General features: G+C 40.3%; 1 protein-coding gene across 5 annotated transcripts in view; it reads right to left on the reverse strand.

Moving 5' to 3' along the window:
• Positions 1-22,754, reverse strand: part of PIP5K1B (phosphatidylinositol-4-phosphate 5-kinase type 1 beta) — a 110,601-nt gene that overhangs the window by 13,119 nt on the left and 74,728 nt on the right. For all 5 annotated transcript variants that reach the window (XM_053408840.1, XM_053408843.1, XM_053408841.1 and 2 more), the window contains 3 exons: positions 21,282-21,437; positions 20,049-20,193; positions 1,356-1,473 (listed from right to left, as the gene is read on the reverse strand). In XM_053408840.1, coding sequence (XP_053264815.1) covers positions 1,356-1,473; positions 20,049-20,193; positions 21,282-21,437 — 419 coding nt within the window. The remainder of the gene's footprint in view (positions 1-1,355; positions 1,474-20,048; positions 20,194-21,281; positions 21,438-22,754) is intronic.

A 22,754-nucleotide genomic window follows, 5' to 3' on the forward strand; every position in this document is an offset into this window, starting at 1 on the left:
AGACGGACTTCCTGTTTACGCCTTCCCCGATCGTGCCTAATTCAAAAATTTTTTTCTTTGCAAGTCCAAATTCCGTACTACTCATGGGTTGTTGTTTCGAGGTCCAATTTACAAGAAGAAGTCAGCGCTCTCCGGCCATGGCAACGCGGCTTCACTCCGCAGGAGAAGCAGTCAACTCTCAGCACCGCGCCACTCACCCCGTCCCCCGTTCCGTAGCCTTTAAAAAGGCTCCTTCGCGGGTCGGGGGGGCGCTAATGGTGCCCGCCGAGTCACCAGGTTCACAGGCTTCACCGCCTGTGATTTCTAAGGGTCCCCGTGTCGCCGCCACGATAAGACCCCGCTCCTACGAAGCCGATTCCCTCCGGAGCTCGGAGGGAATCCGCCATTAGCCGATGGTGCTAACCCGGAAGTCCTAAACATTGGAGAATTTTAATTCAGATCAACCCTAGCTAAACCTAAATAAATATAACAAGTTGAGCCATTATTGGGAAATATTACAGAGAAAACGAGGGTCTTTTTATCTAATCTTCAACAATCTCAATGTGGGATATTACTATTAGCATTACATATGTGGATCAATGCAGCAGGAAGTTGTTTAAAGAGATGTGTTTTCTCCACTTTGTTTTACTGATTATAACCAATGTGAATGAGTGCTCCATGCCATATATAAAAGGTTTTCTACGCTGAAACTCAGCATCTTTGAATACAAACAGATTATACTAGTAAATTTCACGAGATGAGTAAATTTGGACAGAATTAAGAATCTTAAAAGAAATAGGGAATGCAAATACTAATCCAGTCAAATGGAACATTATCAAACCCATGAGACTTTCCAGCGCTGTTCTAAAAATGTCACAGATATTTCTCTTGCCTTTCCCTCTCTTGCATGCCCACAGAAAGATGGAAAATATATGTAAATTGATCCAATCTATTAAAAGGAGAGGGAGTTCTCTACAATGGCCTACTTATACTAAGATTTTTGAATAACCCAGGCATTTCCTATTCCAACCAATATGTGCATTGAAACAGAGGAATGTTTGGTAACCAAAGCAACATTGATTTGTTCCTCCAATTATAGCTACAAAAGTATGAATAGAACTATAGGTATAGTTTAAGTGCTGTTGCATCATACATATTTTCTTCTCTCAAGTGACAGTTCTGCATCAGAGGACATCAGAATCTCACCTTTTCAGTTTTGTGGGGAATACTTCATACTACTCACAAAATGGAATAGTACACTAAGAGTGAAACTTGTGAAGTACACATCTACAGAATACAACCCAGTGTCAATCAAAAGCAAGTCAGCTATTTGAAAGTGTACATAATTTGGAAAAAGAAAAGATTAGTCAACTTACTAAGTATACATCCAGCACAGAAGCATTATCATTTTCTGTTTCTACTGTGCTCTGTTCTGAGGTCAAGCAGATAGCACTATCTTCTAAGGTGAATGTTGAACTCGAAGGCAATCCTTTACTGGATATAAAAGCAACACACAATGATCATGAAACCAAAATGAAACGATGTGCTAATAGGTCAGACTTATGGGATTGTCTTTAATAATTGTATAGAACCATACACATTTGTAAGATCCTAGTTGCATGCTATTCAATTGCAGCAAAGTCTTCCTACATCTTACCTTCAGCATCCCAAAACTGATATTGCCTTTGGACTCCAGTGCTCAGGCAAAAGAATGAGCAGAAGTGGCTGCAGAGGTCCCTCTAAATGGAAGAAGGTGTGGCACATGGAGTCAGCAATTGAGGGAGAGTTGCAAACGTGTCCTGAGAGTTTTTCTGCCTCCTGTTCACCACCAGCACAATCCTGAACCCTCAGTGTAAATTTCCTTACTTTGTATTAAAATATGTCAGGTAAACCAGGGTATCTTGTTGGTTCAGATTTATTTAAAAACTACATCTTGATAAATCTGGACTGATTTCATTAGTATCAGAACAAAACTCTCAAAGTTCCTGAGGAACAAGTTGCTCCATCAATGAGAACGACACCAATTACATTCTTTCCATGATATGGCTCGATTATTCTTGAACAATGTGTTTATTTTATTGGCTACATTTTTCAGTGGTCTCTTAGTTTATTTTACTGAGTTTTGGATATGACGGACATGTCTTATTCAAAGCCTATTAATGGGTGTGTCTCCCCCAAAGACCGCTGCTCCCATTGCAGCCACATGGAGAGAATGCAAATCACCTGAGGAGAGGCCTCATTTTCTAAAGTAAACATAGTGATAGAGGTTAATTTTACACTTTTGATTTCCATTGAATCTGAAATGAAGAGCAAGTGTGTGGCACAATACCAGGCAAAACCATCTTGCTCGTTGTGGAAAATGTATAATACTTAAGAGACTAATGTAACATAAGATTAGAGTTCAGTTATCATTGTTCACCTCCCACAACATTTACTATCAGATGCATCCCATGAACAGTTCACGTGGAAACTCACACATACTTCCAAAAGAAGGTCCCGTACTCAATGCTGATAGCAGCTGATTTTGCCAAGGCTGTTATTCCAAGGGAATAGCTATCCTATAGGTCTGAAACGGTTTAAACAGTAGGACTTCCGGTTAGCGCCAGCGCTTAATGGCGGATTTCTCCCGGAGCTCCGGGAGAGATCTGCTTCGTGGGTTCGGGTCCTGTCAGCTACGGCAGAGCGGGGACCCTAAAAAATCACAGGCGCATAGCCTGTGAACTAGAGACTCGGCGGGCACCTTTGCGCCCCCCCGACGCTGTGAAATAGCCTTTTTAAAGGCTGCGGATCAGCGGAGGGTGTGTTGGAGCGGTGCTGAGAGTCGTCTTCACCCAGCCTGCGAAGCGAAGCCGCGTCGCCATTAGCGGAGAGCGCTGACTTCTTCCAGTGAATTTGGATTAAAAGGAACATCTATCCGTGAGTAGGATTGACTGCTAAAATATAATTTGACACTAAAATTGAAGAAATTGGATACCGAGACGGACAAGCACCAAAAAGGAAGTCTGCTTTCCGTCCTGTAGCAAGATCAAAGCGAAAGGCATTTCAGCCGTAACCGTTTGAAAGGGGAGTTGTGAGAACTAATAAATCCACCACCAAGCAAAGAACTCCCTCCCCGAAGGCAGGAGGGGGAGGGAAGAAGACTTTAAAGTGTTTTCCTGCCTTTTTAAAAAGAAATTGAGCTATTTACCGCTGCTCCTGTACCTGGGATCGGACTGCCGGAGAAAGGAACCGGCTTAGGATCGTTGATACAAGAAGGTAAAAAAGTATCTCTAACTAACTGATTTTGGCTACTCTCAACTTGAAACATTTATTTTGTTGCACAGTAAAGCTATTTTGCAGGACATTATTGACTTGGATTCTTTAGAAAGAGAAAGAACAATTGAAAAGAACTAGAAGGACTTTTGTTTGATTTCTGGAGAGTGGGAGACTAATTTGAAAGTAAGGAATTGACTGTACGCCCTCTAGAGGATTTATAAATTGTTTCAGCAACAAGTGGAGTTTAAAATCTGAGAACTTTTTGTCTGACAGCTCAAGAGTGTGGGAATGACCTTGAGTAAAAGACTTTGTTATGGCAGATGGTAAAGAGAAATTTCACAAGAAAGAGGATTTACAAGAAACAACCTTGAGATCTGGCAGACAATACAAAGTTGACTCTTCCATGCAAAGAAGGGCTTCTGTATCAGGAGCCCCTGGAACTACAGTTATACCAAAGGCAAAAGTGAAAATAATGTCTTCAGAAGAATCCTTTGCTAAGGTATTGGAGAAGATAAGTGACTCTTTAGAGGAATTAAAAAAGCAAGGTGCAGAAACCAAAGTACAAGTTGCTGAAACAAATAAAAAAATTGAAGAAATCTCTGGGAAAATTGATTCAAATACAAAAAGTATAACTGACCTTGGGAATAAAGTGAACTCAAATGTAGAAGCAATTGGGAAATTATTGGAAGAATCATCTACAACAAGAAAGATAGCTGAGGAAGCTAAAGAAATTGCAACTGCTGCTGAGGGAAAGTTTCCACCAGTGTTTAAGAAACTAGATGAGTATGAACTGGCACTTTCAATGCAAGATATGCAACGCAAGGAGAGGAACTTAAGGATCAGACTTGTGCCGGAAAAGGAAGAAGACAACCTGGTGGACTACCTGACAAAAGAATTTTCTGACTTTTGGAAGCAGGAGCTGGACAAAGAACAATTTAAGATAGAAAGTGCATTTAGACTGGGAGCAAGGCAGAGGAAGAACAGACCCAGAGACTGTTTAATAACTCTGAGATCAAAGGAGGAACGGGACAAGATACTGAACCTGCATTACCAAACAACCCTTCGAATTGAAGATTTTCACATTGAGATTTTTAAAGACATCCCGAAAAGTATTTTGGACGCAAGAGGACACTACAAGGACCTGGTGATACTGCTGAAAAGGAACTACATACAATTTAGGTGGGAGTTTCCCCAAGGCTTGTCTTTTAAATACAAGGGGAAGAAAAGAAGAATAAAGACAGTGAGTGACAAAGACAAGTTCTTGGGAGAACACGAAGAAGACCTACAGAAAGAGACGTATCCAGGCCAAGGGCATCCTTCATTAGATACGGACACGGAACCACCGACGAATGAGGAACAAAAATTGGGAGCTGTAGGAGGAAAGAGTAAATAACCCCATCATGGCTCTGCAACTTCTAACCTGGAACTGTAACGGTCTAAACAACCCCCGAAAAAGGAAAAACATATTTCATGCTTTAAAGAAAGACCAATTGGACTTGATTTGTCTACAAGAGACTCATGTGACAAGAGCACACAGAAAATTATTAATAAATAAGAGATTGGGACAAGAATTTATATCTTCAGACAGAGTAAAAAAAAGAGGAGTGGTGATCTACGCAAAGGAAAATCTGCAACCGAAACAAATCTTTAAGGATGACCAAGGAAGATATTTGGCAATTGAAATTCAATTCCAAGGAGAAAAATTTTTGATAGTGGGAATATATGCACCAAATGAAGGGAAAGCAGAATTTTTTAAGAAGTTGCATGAGACTTTAATGGACTATATGGATTATAAACTAATCATGATGGGAGATATGAATGGAGTGGTTTCAACAAATATGGATAAAGCACAAAGACAGGTAGTTACAAAAGATGGAAGACTACCAAAAATTTTCTTTGAAATGACTGACAATATGGACTTGATTGACATTTGGAGAACAAAACACCCATTAGAGAGAGAGGGAACCTTCTTTTCTGAAGCCAAAATGACATGGACTCGGATCGACCAAATCTGGGTGACTAGCAGTATGGCGTCGATTATAAAGAAAGTGGAAATCTGCCCCAAAACTCTCTCCGACCATAACGCAGTAAAGATGGTGATGAAGCAAACAACAACTGGTTCCTTCAGATGGAGAATGAATGACAACTTATTTAGAGACGAGGAGATTTGTAAAAAGGCCCAAAAAACTTTGAAAGATTACTTTGAAATCAATTCAAGGACTGAAGCAGAAAAAAGAATAGTATGGGACGCAAGTAAAGCCGTGATGAGAGGGTTTTTGATACAACAAAATACATTAAAGAAAAGAATGCAAAACGAGAGGAAAGTGAAAATTTTGGAAAAGATAAAAGAAGGGGAAAGGAAATTAAGACTGAAGCCAAAATCGCAAGAGATTTTAAGAGAAATTAAACTGTACCAAACACAATACATGGAACTGATGAACCAAGAAATAGAATGGAAAATTAAACAAATGAGACAAAAGACCTTTGAATCTGCAGATAAATGTGGTAAGCTATTGGCTTGGCAAATAAAGAAGAGACAAAAACTCAACACGGTAACAAGCTTAGAAGTGGATGGAAAGAACATATGCAACCCAGGGGAGATTAGAAACTGCTTCCAGAACTACTTTAGACAATTGTACACACAAGGGCCGCAGAATGGAATGGATATACAACAATTCCTCGAGAAAAATGGGCTGAAAAAGATTTCGCAGGAAAGTAAGACAATTTTGAACCAGGAGATATCAGCGCAGGAAATAGAAGGTGCCATTCAAAATATGACGTTGGGCAAATCACCTGGACCGGATGGACTGACTTCCAAATATTATAAAGTTCTGAAGGAAGGGTTGATACAACCTTTGAAGGAAGTCTGTAATGAGATTATGGAGGGGAGGAAGGCACCCGATACGTGGAGAGAGGCTTACATTACACTTATACCAAAGACAGAGACTGAAAAGACCCAACTTAAGAACTACCGACCCATCTCGTTATTAAATGTGGACTATAAAATCTTTGCTGATGTTTTAGCAAAGAGACTGAAAAGAGTTTTGATGGAGGAGATTCATGGGGACCAAGCAGGCTTTCTCCCGAAAAGGCATTTGTCGGATAATGTAAGGAATATAATTGACATTTTGGAAAAGTTGGAAGTGAACATAAACACTAAGGCTGTTTTGATATTTGTGGACGCCGAGAAAGCCTTTGACAACATTTCTTGGAGTTTCATGTTGAAGAACCTCCGGGGGATGGGGGTAGGCCAAGGGTTTGAGAATGGTATAAGTGCAATATATTCTGAACAGAGGGCAAAATTAATTGTGAATAATGTGGTTACAGAAGAGTTTAAGATTGAAAAAGGGACACGACAGGGGTGCCCTATCTCCCCATTACTTTTTATATCGGTCCTGGAGGTTTTGCTTAATATGATCAGGAGGGACCAGTTGGTTAAAGGGATTCAGGTCGGAGCTAAACAATACAAACTGAGAGCATTTGCAGATGACCTAGTACTTACATTGCAAGAGCCAGAAGCTAGTACGAAAAGAGTTTTGGAAATAATCCAAGAGTTTGGTCAATTGGCAGGATTCAAATTGAATAAGTTAAAGACTAAGGTATTGGAGAAAAATTTAACACAGGTTGAAAAAGAAAGGTTTCAGAATGAGACGGGGTTGACTGTGGTTAAAAAAGTGAAATACCTGGGTGTGAATATGACAGCTAAGAATGTGAACTTATTTAAAGACAATTATGAAAAAACTTGGACAGAAGTGAAAAGAGATTTGGAGATTTGGTCAAACTTGAAGCTTTCCTTGTTAGGTCGAATTGCAGTTATAAAAATGAATGTATTGCCAAGAATGTTGTTTTTATTTCAAGCATTACAAATAATGGATAAAATGGATTGCTTCAAGAAGTGGCAGAAAGATATATCTAAATTTGTCTGGCAGGGCAAGAAGCCCAGAATTAAATTTAAGATATTAACGGATTCAAAAGAAAGAGGGGGGTTTGCCCTGCCAGACTTTAAATTGTATTATGAAGCGGCAGCTTTCTGCTGGCTAAAAGATTGGCTGCTTCTTGAAAACACAGACATTTTGGACTTGGAAGGTTTTAACAATATTTTTGGGTGGCATGCATATTTGTGGTATGACAAGGTTAAAGCACATAAAAGTTTTAAAAACCATATTGTCAGAAAAGCACTACTAAATGTTTGGGTCAGATATAAAGATTTGCTGGAAAATAAAACCCCAAGGTGGTTGTCGCCAATGGAAGCAAAGGCAGTTAAAAAGTTAAACATGGAACCGAAGTGGCCAAGGTATTGGGAAATCTTGGAAAAGGAAGGGGATAAATGGAGATTGCAGAGTTTTGAAAAATTAAAAGGGAAGGTGAGAGATTGGCTGCATTATCATCAAATAAATGAAGTGTTTAAATTGGACAGTAAAATTGGCTTCCAGGTGGAAAAATCAAAATTAGAGACCGAACTGTTAGAATCCAGTACTAAGAATTTGTCAAAAATGTATAATTTGCTGCTGAAATGGAATACACAAGATGAAACGGTTAAATCAGCTATGATTAAATGGGCTCAGGACATTGGTCATAATATCTTGTTTGCTGATTGGGAAAAGTTGTGGACCACCGGGATGAAGTTTACGGCATGTAATGCCTTAAGAGAAAATATTATGAAAATGATATATAGGTGGTACATAACCCCAGTCAAGCTTGCAAAGATTTACCATTTGCCTGACAATAAATGTTGGAAATGTAAAGAAAAGGAAGGTACATTTTTTCACCTTTGGTGGACGTGCCCGAAGATTAAGGCATTCTGGGAAATGATCTATAATGAACTTAAAAAGGTATTTAAATATACTTTCCCCAAGAAACCAGAGGCCTTTCTCTTGGGTATTGTCGGCCAGGGGGTGTTAAAGACAGATATAACTTTCTTTATGTATGCTACAACAGCAGCAAGAATACTCATTGCAAAGTACTGGAAGACACAAGATCTACCCACTCTGGAAGAATGGCAGATGAAGGTGATGGACTACATGGGCTTGGCAGAAATGACGAGCAGAATCCGAAACCAGGGAAGAGAAGCAGCGGAAGAAGAATGGAAAAAGTTCAAGGACTATCTAAAGAAATATTATAAAATTAATGACAGTTAGAATGATGTTGGACTAAAGTAAATGGTTACTATTAGTAATGGTTAAGACAAGGAGAATAAGGATGATTAGCTTAAATTTATAGTAAAATAAGGGAAGATTTGCTGAGCAATTGATTAGAATTTGGAATACAGAAATGGGAGGCATGAGGAAGTCGAAGAAGAAAGGTTCAAGAAATTAGGATATGAAATGGTACTTGTTTTCTTTTTGTTTGTTTGTTTATGTTCTGTTTTTGTCTCTTGTTTGTTTATGTATGTTTTGTTTGTATGATTACAAAAATTGTTTAATAAAAATATTTAAAAAAAAAAAAAGAAACGGTTTAAACAGTAATTTGCTTCCTACAGAAAACACTGTGAGCTCCAATTCTGCTGGGAAACTGATAGGTAAAATGTCCAATGGCTTTCTGGCGCTCTGCATAAATGTGTTCATGATAAAGGCAACTGACTCTCAACTACATGATTGGCTTGGCTCACCCACATAGTAATTTTATCAGAGAATGGCAGCAACAGCTGGCAGTAGGAATTGACACCAAGTAGGTTTTAAAAAGTGAGTACTGTATTTGCATAGAGTGGATTTTTCTGGGGGAGGAGGGAGGAGAAATTGCTACAATATAGAGATAACTACAGTATTTTTATCTCAGAATTGGAACAAGAGGTGAACAAGAATTGGTGCTGTGCTGTTTTTATTGTAATTACTGGTATGATTTTACTAGATTTTATGTATATGAATAGGTTTAATTCTATCGATGTTAAATTGCTTTTAATAGTTGTTTTTTTCTGAGACCTGCGGGGGTATAGGGCGGTATATAAATAATGATAATGATAATCATCATCATAGACTGATGTACATTTGTAGTGTAGATATATCCTTCAGGCCAAGTTATTTCAAAAGGGGCTGTGCAAATACTACATAGTGAACAAACAAGTATTTAATATGCTGTACATGTACCACTTTCCCTAGAGAAACTTCTTTTTGTACCTACTTCAGTACTTTCACCTACTTTCCGGTCTGCTTCAGCAAAAATCACTTACATGTAAGAAAAACTTTGTTAAAAATAGTATGTAGTAAATGCAAATCTGTTTTAGCACAATTATCTACATTTAAAAGTTAACAAAACTGATATGTGGTTTTTTCATATTTTAGTCTAATGTATTATTTGACACCTCTCCTCCAATTTATTTTATGCAAGCATCACATCAGTGGCTTAAAAAGTTCTAGGCAACAGAACAACCAACTTTTTCTTAGCCTGGTCTAATATACCAATACTAAATAAGAACAGTATTTTTTTCTAAGTCTGACCATTTTTCAGCTGCAAAAAGAGTCAAGGTACTGATGAAGAGCGACCCAGTAGATCATCAGAATGCTCTCTGGCAATGATACCTTACTTGCACTGCAATTACTGTTTTGCAAAGCAGTTGCATGGAGCCCAGAGCTGAGGGCAATGAAACAATCACTGAGACTTCTAGAGCACCGGTGGCAGAAAACTCGTTCTGAATTGGACCAGACACGGGTTAGAGCTCAACGTCGAGCCTACCAAGTGGCGATAGCGATGGCGAAGCAGACTTTCTTCACCACCTCTATTGCATCTGCAGAAAACAGCAGCAAAAGACTCTTTCAGGTGGTTCGCAATCTAACAGAACCACCTTCGCCATCGGGGCCCAGTAAGGACCCCAAGACCTCCTGCAATGATTTTGCAAGTTTTTTTGCAGATAAAGTCACTCAGATTTGGAAAGAGGTAGACTCCACCATGGGAGCAGGGCTAGGGCGGGAGAGTGCTAGAGTCCTGTCTAGTCGAGTTGCGTGGGATCAATTCCAATGTGTTACCTCCAAAGATGTGGACAGGCTGCTTGGATGCGTGAAACCAACCACCTGTCTCCTTGATCCTTGCCCATTCTGGCTCATAAAAGCGAGCTGGGAAGGTCAGGGCGATGAGCTCTGTGGGGTGGTGAAATTTTCCCTCTGTGGGGAGCCTTCCCAGACCCGCTGAAAGAAGCGGTTATGAAACTGCTTCTTAAAAAAAATATTTGGACCTGGCCAATATGGCCAACTAACGCCCAGTCTCAAATCTTCCATTCTTGGGCAAGGTGACTGAGCAGCGGCCTTTGATACAATCAACCATGACATCCTTCTTGAACATGAGGAGCTGGGAGCTGAGGGCACTGTCATACAGTGGTTCCGCTCACTTCCTCCTGGAACACGTCCAGAAAGCGGTGTTCAGACCCCTGGGCTCTCACTTGTGGGGTGCCTCAGGGTTCCGTCCTCTCCCCCATGCTTTTTAACATCTACATGCAGCTGCTGGGAGAGATCATCAGGGGGTTTGGACTGGGTGTTCATCAGTATGCAGATGATACCCAGCTCTACCTCTCTTTCAAATCAGAACCAGTGAGGGTGGTGAAGGTCCTGTGTGAGTGTCTGGAGGCAGCTGGAGGATGGATGGCAGCTAACAGATTGAGGTTGAATCCTGACAAGGCAAAAGTACTGTTCTTGGGGGACAGTGGGTGGGCAGGTGTGGGGGACTCCCTGGTCCTGAATGGGGTAACTGTGTCCCTGAAGCCCCAGGTGTGCAGCCTAGGAGTCATTTTGGACTCACAGCTGTCCATGGAGGCGCAGGTCAATTCTGTGTCCAGGGCAGCTGTTTATCAGCTCCATCTGGTACGCAGGGTGAGACCCTACCTGCCCGCAGACTCTCTCGCCAGAGTGGTGCATGCTCTGGTTATCTCCCGCTTGGACTACTGCAATGCGCTCTACGTGGGGCTACCTTTGAAGGTGACCTAGAAACGAACTAATCCAGAATGCGGCAGCTTGACTGGTGACTGGGAAATGCCGCCGAGACCACATAATACTGGTCTTGAAAGACCTACATTGGCTCCCAGTACGTTTCCGAGCACAATTCAAAGTGTTGGTGCTGACCTTGAAAGCCCAGTATACCTGAAGGAGCGTCTCCACCCCCATCGTTCAGCCTGGACATCGAGGTCCAGCTCCGAGGGCCTTCTGGCGGTTTGTTCACTGTGAGAAGTGAGATTACAGGGAACCAGGCAGAGGGCCTTCTCGGTAGTGGCGCCCATCCTGTGGAACGCCCTCCCATCAGATGTCAAGGAAATAAACAAGTACTGTACCTGACTTTCAGAAGACATCTGAAGGCAGCCCTGTTTAGGGAAGTTTTTAATGTTTTTTAAAGTTTTTAATATATTATCGTGTTTTTAATATTCTGTTGGAAGCCGCCCAGAGTGGCTGGGGAAACCCAGCCAGATAGGGAAGGTATGTATGTATGTATGTATGTACATACGTACGTATAAATAAATTATTATTATTATTATTATTATTATTATTATTATTATTATTATTATTATTATTATTATTATAAAAGGAGTAAGTGGAATTGACTTTTTAATACGTTTTCCAGATTGAAGTGAAGTTGACTGATGTTAAAGGTACTTTTATTCTACCAGACTTAAGTAACAGCAGAAGCAAATTTGCATTATCAGAAATTAGGATGCACAATCGCATCTGTCATGATGAAGGCTGCAGAGAGAAAACAGGTTTCAGTACAGTGCAATAGGACACCCGCAGAAAACCAAAGTCCATTTTGGGCTTTTTATTTTTGCCATAAGTAAAATGTGGCATTTGTAAGTTCATTTTTAGTATTGTCAGTTGCCAGATACTTTAATAAAAGCTGCAGTCTCTTTCTGTGGAACAGTCATAGCTACTCATCTGTTATACCAGGGATGCCCAAACTTTTTTCAAAGAGGGCCAGATTTGATGAACTGAACATGCATGAGGGCCGACCAAAGTTCTTGAGGTTTTTTTTAGGATTGAAGTTTACCCCAAAGTTCTTGAGCTTTTTTTAGGATTGCAGTTGCTGGGCTTTTTTTAGGATTTTACCCCAGGACATATACTGCCATGGGGCTGGATTAAATCGACTGGCGGGTCGGATTAGGCCCCCGGAACGGATTTTGGACATGTCTGTGCTATACTGTTCATGGTTTTTGTGTGTGCCTAAGTCAATCTGTAATAGCTAAAGCATTTGAAATTACAGTTAATTAACCAGGAAATGCTGATGTGTTTAATTTTGAACTCCAGCAAGGGATTCTCTGCAGTTAGGAAGGGCTTTTGTCCACCACTTTGTCTACAGCTGAGCAGTGGGCTTGCGCCAGAAGGACAAGGAAGATAAACCTGGGGATGCCTGGATATAGATGAGAGGTATTGTTCTTTTGCTCCCGGTCAAGTTACTATTTACCCAGTTAGTGTATTTGGAATTCAGAAAATGATTTCCCAATGGTCAAGCTGCCCAGCCAACTTGTAGAGTCTATTTTCTTTGGAATCTGACTCTAGCATGTAGCTTGGGGGAAAACATGGCCTGCTACAGTGATTCACAACTACATCAAATATCTATCTATCTATCTATCTATCTATCTATCGATCTATCTGCATGCATTTCTAAATATACATTTATATATACATTTTTATCATATCATGGTCGCTGTATAAACTTCCCAATCTATCTTTCCTTGACATCCTATTGCATTTTCTGTTGTCTTGCTGCATCTCCCCTTATCATCTATTCTTTTCTCTCCTTCCATTCATATTCCTTTGTTTTATCTACTGCTGTTCATAGAGTCAGATTTATCTTAGTACCACTTCGTCTTAGACACCCTTCAAGTTGTTCCAACTCACTCACTACTGTATTCCCATCTATATTTCTTATTTTGGCTGTCACTGAGTGCAACTCAGAATGACTACTTCTTGTGTCATAAGGCTTTATTTGGTTTCATGCAGGTCTTATTGTTTGCGATGTGATTGTAATTATAATATTGCATGAAACAACACTGCTTCTCTGTATTTAGTTTTTCCTTTTATTTTAAAATGGATTTCATTTCAGCATTCCATTTCAGTGTTCCAGTGGAACATTTAGTGTTTTATTTCAACACCTGCTTGTGGGATTTTTATTTTATCTAACACATTATCTGTATTGATGACTTTTTTATTAAAAAGAAGGAAAGGTTAGGTGTGTAAAAAGCAATCATACAGGTTTCAAGACTGAGGTCATTTCCCAGTCCAATGCCATTCACCCCTCTCGCATGGAATGCAAATTTATCAGTCCCTTCTGTCCCACTCAATTGCTTTTTCCAGCTGTCACCAGGGCAGGGCAAAAAACAGCTCCTGGCAGTTTCTCCCCTCCTGCACAAGTACTAATACAGGCGGCAGCCATTTTGCATGGGGGTTCTGATCCTGGCCCTGTGAATGTCGGCCAAGCCTGTATAAGTTCACCCCATCCCATTCCACTTTCTTCCAGGTCCAAAAGGACCAGCATGTCAGTGATAGTGTGTCAATTGGGCACACCTAAAATGTTTGCCACCTGTAAAGGAACTGTTTTCATGCTGTGTGTTGCAACAAGCAATGGACAACAGTACTAGAGTAAAATCTGTATCCCTGCTTCTACTTCACCTGACACCCTTCTTCCAGTATGAACAGATGCAGCAATATAAGCTTTTCAGGTCACGTTATACAGATAGTTAATGCAAACCAAAATAGTTACCTCTGGCAGCACAGAAACCTTCAGCAGACAGTAAGTGCATTGTGCCCATATCCAGATACCATCTAGGCATGTGCTCAAGATCACAACAGAGATTCCTTGCTGCTTAACAGTTTCTCAGCTCTGTCACTCCTGCCATGAGGATGGCTATGGAATTGCAAAAGGGTGGCTTTTCCCTTTCAGTGAGTGGAGGATTCTACTCCGCACTGATGATGATAATGATAATAATGATGACAATAATAATAATAATAATAATAATAATAATAATAATAATAATAATTTATTTATACCTCGCCTATCTGGCTGGGTTTCCCCAGCCACTCTGGGAGGCTTCCAACAGAATATTAAAATACAATAGTCTATTAAACATTAAAAGCTTCCCTAAACAGGGCTGCCTTCAGATGTCTTCTAAAAGTCTGGTAGTTGTTTTCATCTTTGACAACTGGTGGGAGGGCATTCCACAAGGTGGGTGCCACTACCAAGAAGACCCTCTGCCTGGTTCCCTGTAACTTGGCTTTTTGCAGCGAGGGAACCGCCAGAAGGCCCTCGGAGCTGGACCTCAGTGTCTGCGCTGAACGATGTGGGTGGAGACGTTCCTTAAGGTATACTGGGCCGAGGCCGTTTAGGGCTTTAAAGGTCAGCACCAACACTTTGAATTGTGCTCAGAAACGTACTGGGAGCCAATGTAGGTCTTTCAAGACCAGTGTTATGTGGTCTCGGCGGCTGCTCCCAGTCACCAATCTAGCTGCCGCATTCTGGATTAGTTGTAGTTTCCGGGTCACTTTCAAAGGTAGCCCCACGTAGAGCGCATTGCAGTAATCCAAGCAAGATATAACTAGAGTATGCACCACTCTGGCGAGACAGTCTGCACACAGAATTGACCTGTGCCTTCATGGACAGCTGGGAGTCCAAAATGACTCCCAGGCTGCACACCTGGTCCTTCAGGGGCACAGTTACCCCATTCAGGACCAGGGAGTCCTCCACACCTGCCCGCCCTGTCCCCCAAAAACAGTACTTCCGTCTTGGCAGGATTCAACCTCAATCTGTTAGCCGCCATCCATCCTCCAACTGCCTCCAGACACTCACACAGGACCTTCACCACCTTCACTGGTTCTGATTTGAAAGAGAGGTAGAGCTGGGTATCATCCGCATACTGATGAACACCCAGCCGCAACCCCCTGATGATCTCTCTCAGCGGCTGCATATAGATGTTGAAAAGCATGGGGCAAGAGGATGGAACCCTGAGGCACCCCACAAGTGAGAGCCCAGGGGTCTGTACACTCATCCCCCTCCCCGCCACTTTCTGAACACAGCCCAGGAGGAAGGAACCACTATATAACAGTGCCCCCAGCTCCCAGCCCCTCTAGACGGTCCAGAAGAATGTTATGGTTGATGGTATCAAAACCGCTGAGAGATCCAACAGAACTAGGAAACAGCTCTCACCTTTGTCCCTAGCCCGCCTGAGATCATCGACCAGTGCGACCAAGGCAGTTTCAGTCCCGTGATGAGGCCTGAATCCCGACTGGAAGGGATCCAAATGGTCCGCTTCTTCCAGGCGTGCCTGGAGTTGTTCAGCAACCACTCGCTCAATCACCTTGCCCAAGAATGGAAGGTTTGAGACTGGGTAATAGTTGGTCATATTGGCCAGCTCTAGAGATTTTTTTAAAGAAGCGGTTTAATGACTGCCTCTTCCAGCAGGTCTGGGAAGGCTCCCTCACAGAGAGAAGCATTCACCACCCTGCCAAGCCCATTGCCCAGCTCCTCCTGGCTCACTTTTATAAGCCAGGATGGGCAAGGATCAAGGAGACAGGTAGTTTGTTTCACTCATCCATGCAGCCTGTCCACAGACTATGTAATTATGGATACATAGTCAGAAACATGGCAGTCACTCCAAATTAACAGAGAATTGAGATTATGATTATTAGCATGATCAGGTATATTTTATTATTTATTCAAAATATTTATATACTACCTCTCACTAAAATAAAACCAAAAATATGTAACGAGGAATGCCCACATTCAGTTGAATTAAGGATGGGGAGAGAACTATACCATTCTCCATATAAAGAGTTATAACTAGAGTTAGCCATACTCTGAGTACACCCATTGAAAGGAATGGATATGGCTAATTTAGGTTATTAATTTCAACAGCTCTCCTCTGAGCAGAACTTAGCTGGATACATCCCTTAGGGTTTGTGTGAGCAAGTCACAGTTATGAAGATTGGATACTTTTTCTCTCATTTGGTTGTCCTGCTTTATACAAGCTTAACAACTTGACAAAATTTTATCTTTGGCAGTGACACTTTGCTTTAAAAATGTAAATTTTGCTTCATTTTTAAAGGCATAAAGGAATATCTTACTGATCTGAGCATGACAATGCTTATTTTGCTGATATAAAAGGCAAGTTTTGACAATTTTTCCTCATGAAAAATACTTCACAAGCAGCTTTCCAGGCAGCTTCCTTGCATTTATAAGCAGAAGTTTTAATGTAAACAGCTAGAGGCTATCACTTATAGCTTAGCTTGAAACAGATATACTCAGCACCTGAATAGTGCTTGGCACTGGTTTATAAGTGACTGAAGAGGAAGTTGGCATATATTTAAACAAATGTAAATTACCTTTCCCTGGGTTGAACAGATAAAGAATAGTTTGAAAAACCAATTACTTCAGGAGGACTATCCAGGAATTATTTTCTTCTTTTTTAGACCCTCAGTTCAGCAACAAACCTTTAAATAAGTATAACTGGTTTGATAAAGATTGTATTAACTATAAGAAAGAACTTAGAACTTGTCTAAAAGAAGCCTATATTACCAACTCTCAAGGTCTCTCGAAGACTTATTTTGAAATGAAAAAAGCTTTTAAGAACATGCTCCTGGAAAAAAAATCTGAGTTCGCACTAGCCAAATGGTCTAAAATTGTTACTGCATTAGAAATTAAAGATCCCAAAACTTTTTGGTCACTTCTCTCAATAAAAGATATCACTGATTTCCCTAATATAAGCGATGAGGCTTGGATTTCACATTTTACTGCTGTTTTTTATGATCACCAAGTTTGTAAAAAGGAAAATTTTAAATTTTCTCTGGCAAAAACCACACAATTTCAAATTACTGTTGAGGAGATGAAAAGGATAATCTTTTCGTTTAAGCAAGGGAAATCACCTGGTATGGATGGCATTCCAATAGACCTGTTGAGATTAGATGTAGAATGGTGGGCCAATAAACTTGTACCGCTTTTTAATTCTATCTATCACTCAGCCCTTGTACCTAAGTCGTGGAACAACTCAATAGTGGTACCGATCTTTAAAAAAGGTGATAGGAATTGCCAAGAGAACTACAGGCCTATAAGTTTGTTACCATGCATAAGTAAAATCTATGCAAAATCTCTGCTTATTAAATTGGAAGAATGGATGCTGACAAAAGGTCTACCTGGTAAAGAGCAGGCTGGTTTTAAGGCAGGCTCGTCAACTCTTGACCAGTGTCTAGTGTTAAGTCATCTTGTGGATAAATATGTCATGAGAAATAAACGAAAACTCTTTGTGGCATTTGTGGATTTAAAAAGTGCCTTTGATTCGGTCGACCGCAATAAACTATGGACTAAACTAGAACACCTTGGTATCGACCCATATCTACTTACACTGATTCAAAGTTTACATTCTAATAACCAAATATATGTTAAAGTATCAAAAGATGGTAGACTTGCAGGTCCTATTCTGAATAATCGAGGAGTTAGGCAAGGCTGTATCTTGGCCCCTACCCTATTTAATCTATTTTTATCTGACCTACCATTATTTCTTCAAAACGCAACCACTCATACTCCTTATTTAAACAATAGCCCACTCTTTTTATTACTTTATGCAGATGATGGATGATGCTGTAATTATTTCACTCTCTGTTTTGGGTTTAAAAAAATTATTTAAGAGTTTCTCAAACTACTGCTCTCCCTATAATCTCAAAATTAATTATGATAAGACAAAGATTATGCAATTCAGAAAGAGAGGGAACCCAAAAGGCTGTATAATTAATGGACATCTAATACAGGAAGTTAAGCACTTCAATTATCTGGGAATCACATTCAAAAATAATATGAATTGGAATACACATATATGTGCTGCAATAGCTAAGGCCAAAGTGACAGCCCACCATATTAAATCCTATTTTTTTTCTCCAGTAGGAAACAGATTTATTCCAGCTGTATTGCAAGTGATTGACATGAAACTCTGTGCCCAACTTCTATATGGCACACCAGTGTGGATTTCAGGTGACCTCAAGAGGTTGGATAAATTTCACGCATCCCTTTTGAGGTCATTATTAGGACTTGCAAACTCTGTAAAATATGAAACAATATGTTGTGAGCTGGGAATACTGCCTTTATCAGTAAGAGCATGGCTGAGGACCTTGAAATATTGGATCTTCCTCCATTATAGAGCCCTATCCCCTAATTCTATACTTTACAATCTTTTAAGTGATAGTGCAATCTACAATCTATCATTGATTTGTAGGAGAAAACTGGATTCGATAGGGCTCACTCTAACTGATTTTGAAATCTCTGATCCCAAAGATATATGGGAAATTATCAAGAAGACCCTCACAGAAAAAAGTGTTCTCGCCATGCTTGAGGTTGCAAACCACAGCACCTGCTCTCCTATCCACCTAAATCTCCCTTTGTGTAGAGATTTCCAAAAGGGATACATGACAAATCTGAAGAAACATTAATCGTGTAGGCTGTTTATGTTGGCCAGATTTAACATGTTTCCCTCGGCGGTAGTGAGAGGAAGATACTTAGCTATCCCAGAATCAGAGCGTCTCTGCAAATGCAGAAAACAGGAACCCGATACTCTAGAACATATATTCTTTTCCTGTGATTTTGGCAGCTATGCCAGAAGACAATTATTTGAGGCCCTAAAATTTAATATACAGTTTTTTACACAACCAACTGTTCAGGACCTGCTGGCGGACAGCGATGATCAAATTACTTCAATAGCGGCTGAATTTTTAATTGCTGTCCATGAAGAAAGAATGGGCCATGATAAAGAGACTTAGTGGTTTTTAATGGTAGGTGATGTTGCTGTGTTGTATTATATTATTTATGTACATCGATTTATTTCTTGGAGTTAAGAATAGGACTGGGATAAATTGTGTTCGCTGAGCCCGTATTTTATACAGTCTGTATATGATGTTTGTTTGTTAATGTGAGGTGTGATATGCCTAATAAAGGATTTTGAATTGAATTAGTTTGAAAAACCAATTACTTCAGGAGGAAATACTGAGGTTATCAAACCAGTAGAACACCTGCAAAGTACATTTCAGAACAGAAAAGTATGGAGTATACTATAATTCCCTTTACCAAACAGAGTATGTAAAATGTTCTTTATTGCTGAATCAGAAAAAACAGCAGTCCGGAAAAAACCAAATTGCTGCTTGTTGCACTATAGCTTTAAAGAGCAGATTTTTGTGGGTAAAGCTCCAGGGCACAAAAAAGTGCTGAGAGACACAGCTTTAGAAAGCAGACCTGATAAAAGTTGATCCTCTACTTGGATTTGTTACTTTAATTTAACTCATTCTATGTGTCTGTTTTTCATCTTTCAATTTTTGTCTGTTGTTATAATTGTTCTCTCTCTGATACTGATAGATATATATACATGAAATAATAATTAAAAACTTTACTCAAAAACGTAACAGGTAAGTGTGAATAAGCCCTTAGACACACTTAGCTGGGACTCAGGGGGGTTTAATTCTAATTAAATTATAGGGTTGCACTGATGAATCTATGGGTGAGTTTGTACCATCCTATTTAGGTTTCATAAGCCACAATGCATATTTTGGTCATGCCTGCAGTCCTCTCATGTGCTGGGCTTATTAAACTGAAACATAATCATCTGAATGGTCAGAGATGAAAGGAACTGTAGTGCAGCACATGCTCCCCCACCTCCACCTTACAATCCCTGGCAAGTCCGCTGAAACCACTGAATGGGGAGAAATAAATCTGCACTGGCTGGGATGCTGCAGGCTCAGAAGGCTCTCGCTTGTAATAAGACAGAGATCAGATCTGTAACTGATCTGTTTCCCCCTGAATTAAGTACAAATCAGAACAGTTGGGTTTGGGGAAAGAGTCCACCCATCTCTAGCATATATACAAATTTTAATTACCTGTTAGAATAAAACCGAGTTCCATCATGTTGATAATTGTCATCTACGTACAAAGAAGAAGAAGAAATTGTGGTTGCTAAAGATGCTGCTTCAAAAAGGGAAGGTGTGCTTGGCACTAAATCTGGCTGATGTCGGGAGGCTAATACTGTGCAGAGGGGAAAAAAGTCTGTAAATCATTCTTGCAAATATGAAACAAATACATTTTCATGGAAAATCTTACCTGCTCACCTATAGTGGCAACATGTAAAGGCATGCACAAGCCTTGGGACTATGTGCTCTTTCTTCATATCTCACCTCCAGTGCATATGGCTTTGGGCTTGAATATCCTGGCTTGCATTAAGAATTATGTCCAAACTGAGGAGCTCTAGCTCAATGTCAGCTAACAAGCCAAGATGTTCTCAGCTATAGGTTCTTCACACCAAAGAAGATTTTTCTATTTTGGGGGGGCTGGGTGGGGGGAGAGAGGAAGAAGTGCACCATAGCTTATTAACCATGGTTTATGAAGAGAAAACTAATGGGAGAAGGAAAACAAAGGTTGATTTTGCCTCATGCTGATATGGGCCCAGAAAGAGTGGCAGAGATGTTCAGTGCCCAGTGGATGTGAATCAGTCATCTGCCAAGGCTTGTATGAGGAGATCCACACTGTATATTTAAAGCACATTCACAACACATTTAAACACCAGGCTTCCCCAAAACAATCCCAGGAACTTAGTTTGTTAAGGGAACTTGGAATTGTAGCTCTCTGAGGGGAAGACTATACTTCCCATGATTCTTTGGGGAGAGGCAAGTTCTCTAGATGTGTGTTGGGGGTGCTTTCAATGTATGCTGTGGCTCTGTCCTATGTCTTGACAATTAGAATTGAGATAAGCAGCATAAGCAATGGACCAAAAGCAATTCCCAAGATGAAGGTGTGTTCCAGGGTGGTTACCATTTTAATTGCAACAGAGGTGGCTTTATAGATGCTGCTGGACCACAACTCCCTTCATTCCTGAATCCTGGCAATGCTGATGGCAGCTGATGGCAGCTGGAGACTAACAACTCCTGATTTAAAGGATTTCAAGCTTTGCCCAGACAATCTAGAATTCTCTAAGCATTGTTTTTTAATCATTGCTTTAAGCTTCTTCACTGGTTTTAAATCTCCCACTTTTTTCACTTGTTTTTTAAGCAAAAGTGCCAAAAATCTTGAAAATATTTCTGTTTATTAAGAGCAGTGTAGCTCATTTGAAGCATTACCTTCTTCATCAAGGCTACAATAGCTCTGCCCCTCAGTAAGCAAGTCATGATTTTCATCTTTCCAATCTTGGCTAACCACAGAAACAAATTCTTGTGATGTAGCTTTTAAAGCAGCAATGGAATTGCATCGTTTCTTGGAGGGAGAGGACTTTAAAGCTGCATTCAAAAAGAGAGACGATAAAAACAAGGCAGATTAATTAAATACAGATAAACTAAGCAATGAGCTTTTAAGAAGGACTTTTCACTGTTACCAACCTAGCAGTTCGAAAGCAACCCCGGGTGCAAGTAGATAAATAGGGACCGCTTACTAGCGGGAAGGTAAACGGCGCTCCGTGTGCTGCGCTGGCTCGCCAGATGCAGCTTGTCACGCTGGCCACGTGACCCGGAAGTGTCTGCGGACAGCGCTGGCCCCCCGGCCTATAGAGTGAGATGAGCGCACAACCCTAGAGTCTGGCAAGACTGGCCCGTACGGGCAGGGGTACCTTTACCTTTACCTTTACTTTCATTGTTACACAAACACTTTCACAATCCTTTCTTGTTCATCTCACTTGAATGCTGCTGACTGTTAAAAAAGAGGTTTGATCAGATTGCCCAATCAATTTCCATTATTCTAAGTACACTGTAATAATGTCTTTAGAAGAGTCTATAATATGGGCAGTATAAATCTGAGACATATTTACATTCAGCATTGCAGTAATAAAACTTGAACTTTTTCACGGCAGGGAGCTAGTAATAAGCCAAGTATCAGGCATACTTTTACCATGTAATCTCTTCATCCCAAAAAATGGCATCTGCCTATTTTTCACTGGAATATATTTTACAATGTAAGATTTTATGGTTATATAAACCTAAATCCTCTTGCAAATAAAATTGCAAGGGAAATGTCTGTTTGGCTAAAAATATAATTGAAAACAAACCTAAAATATAGATTCCTCCCCTGCATATCTGAAATTATTGTAAAGAACTTCAAGAACATTTTAGTGAAATAACCTATAATCTGCTTATTTTATGTTAAAAATAAATACCGATATCCTTGACTGTATACATTTTTAAAGCCATCTGCACCTTAACCAGGTGCAGATGGCTTTAAATTTAAATTGCAACCAGGACAAGGTTGTGTGCTGCTGCTGCCCATGTAGAATCAGGGCCTACATGCAGAGGGATCTCACAAAGAATAGTGGAATCCTGTCCCCCCCCCCGCCCACTATATCCTCTGGCACACATGTGGCAGGCAGTGCACCAGAGTAATCATGAGACCTCTGCATTTCTATGACCATTGTTATTACTTATTAAATTTGTATACTGCCCTTCCCCTTAAGTTCACAGGGCAGTTCACAACATAAAAATACAAAATGAGAACACAAAACAAATAAAAAACAAACCAATAACCGCCACCATCCCCCAACATTTGAAAGGCCATGGAATGTTCAATCAGCCAAAGGCCTGGTTATAGAGAAACATTTTTGTCTGGAA

Source organism: Podarcis raffonei, chromosome 11 (assembly GCF_027172205.1).
Source record: "Podarcis raffonei isolate rPodRaf1 chromosome 11, rPodRaf1.pri, whole genome shotgun sequence".
Lineage (NCBI taxonomy): Eukaryota > Metazoa > Chordata > Lepidosauria > Squamata > Lacertidae > Podarcis > Podarcis raffonei.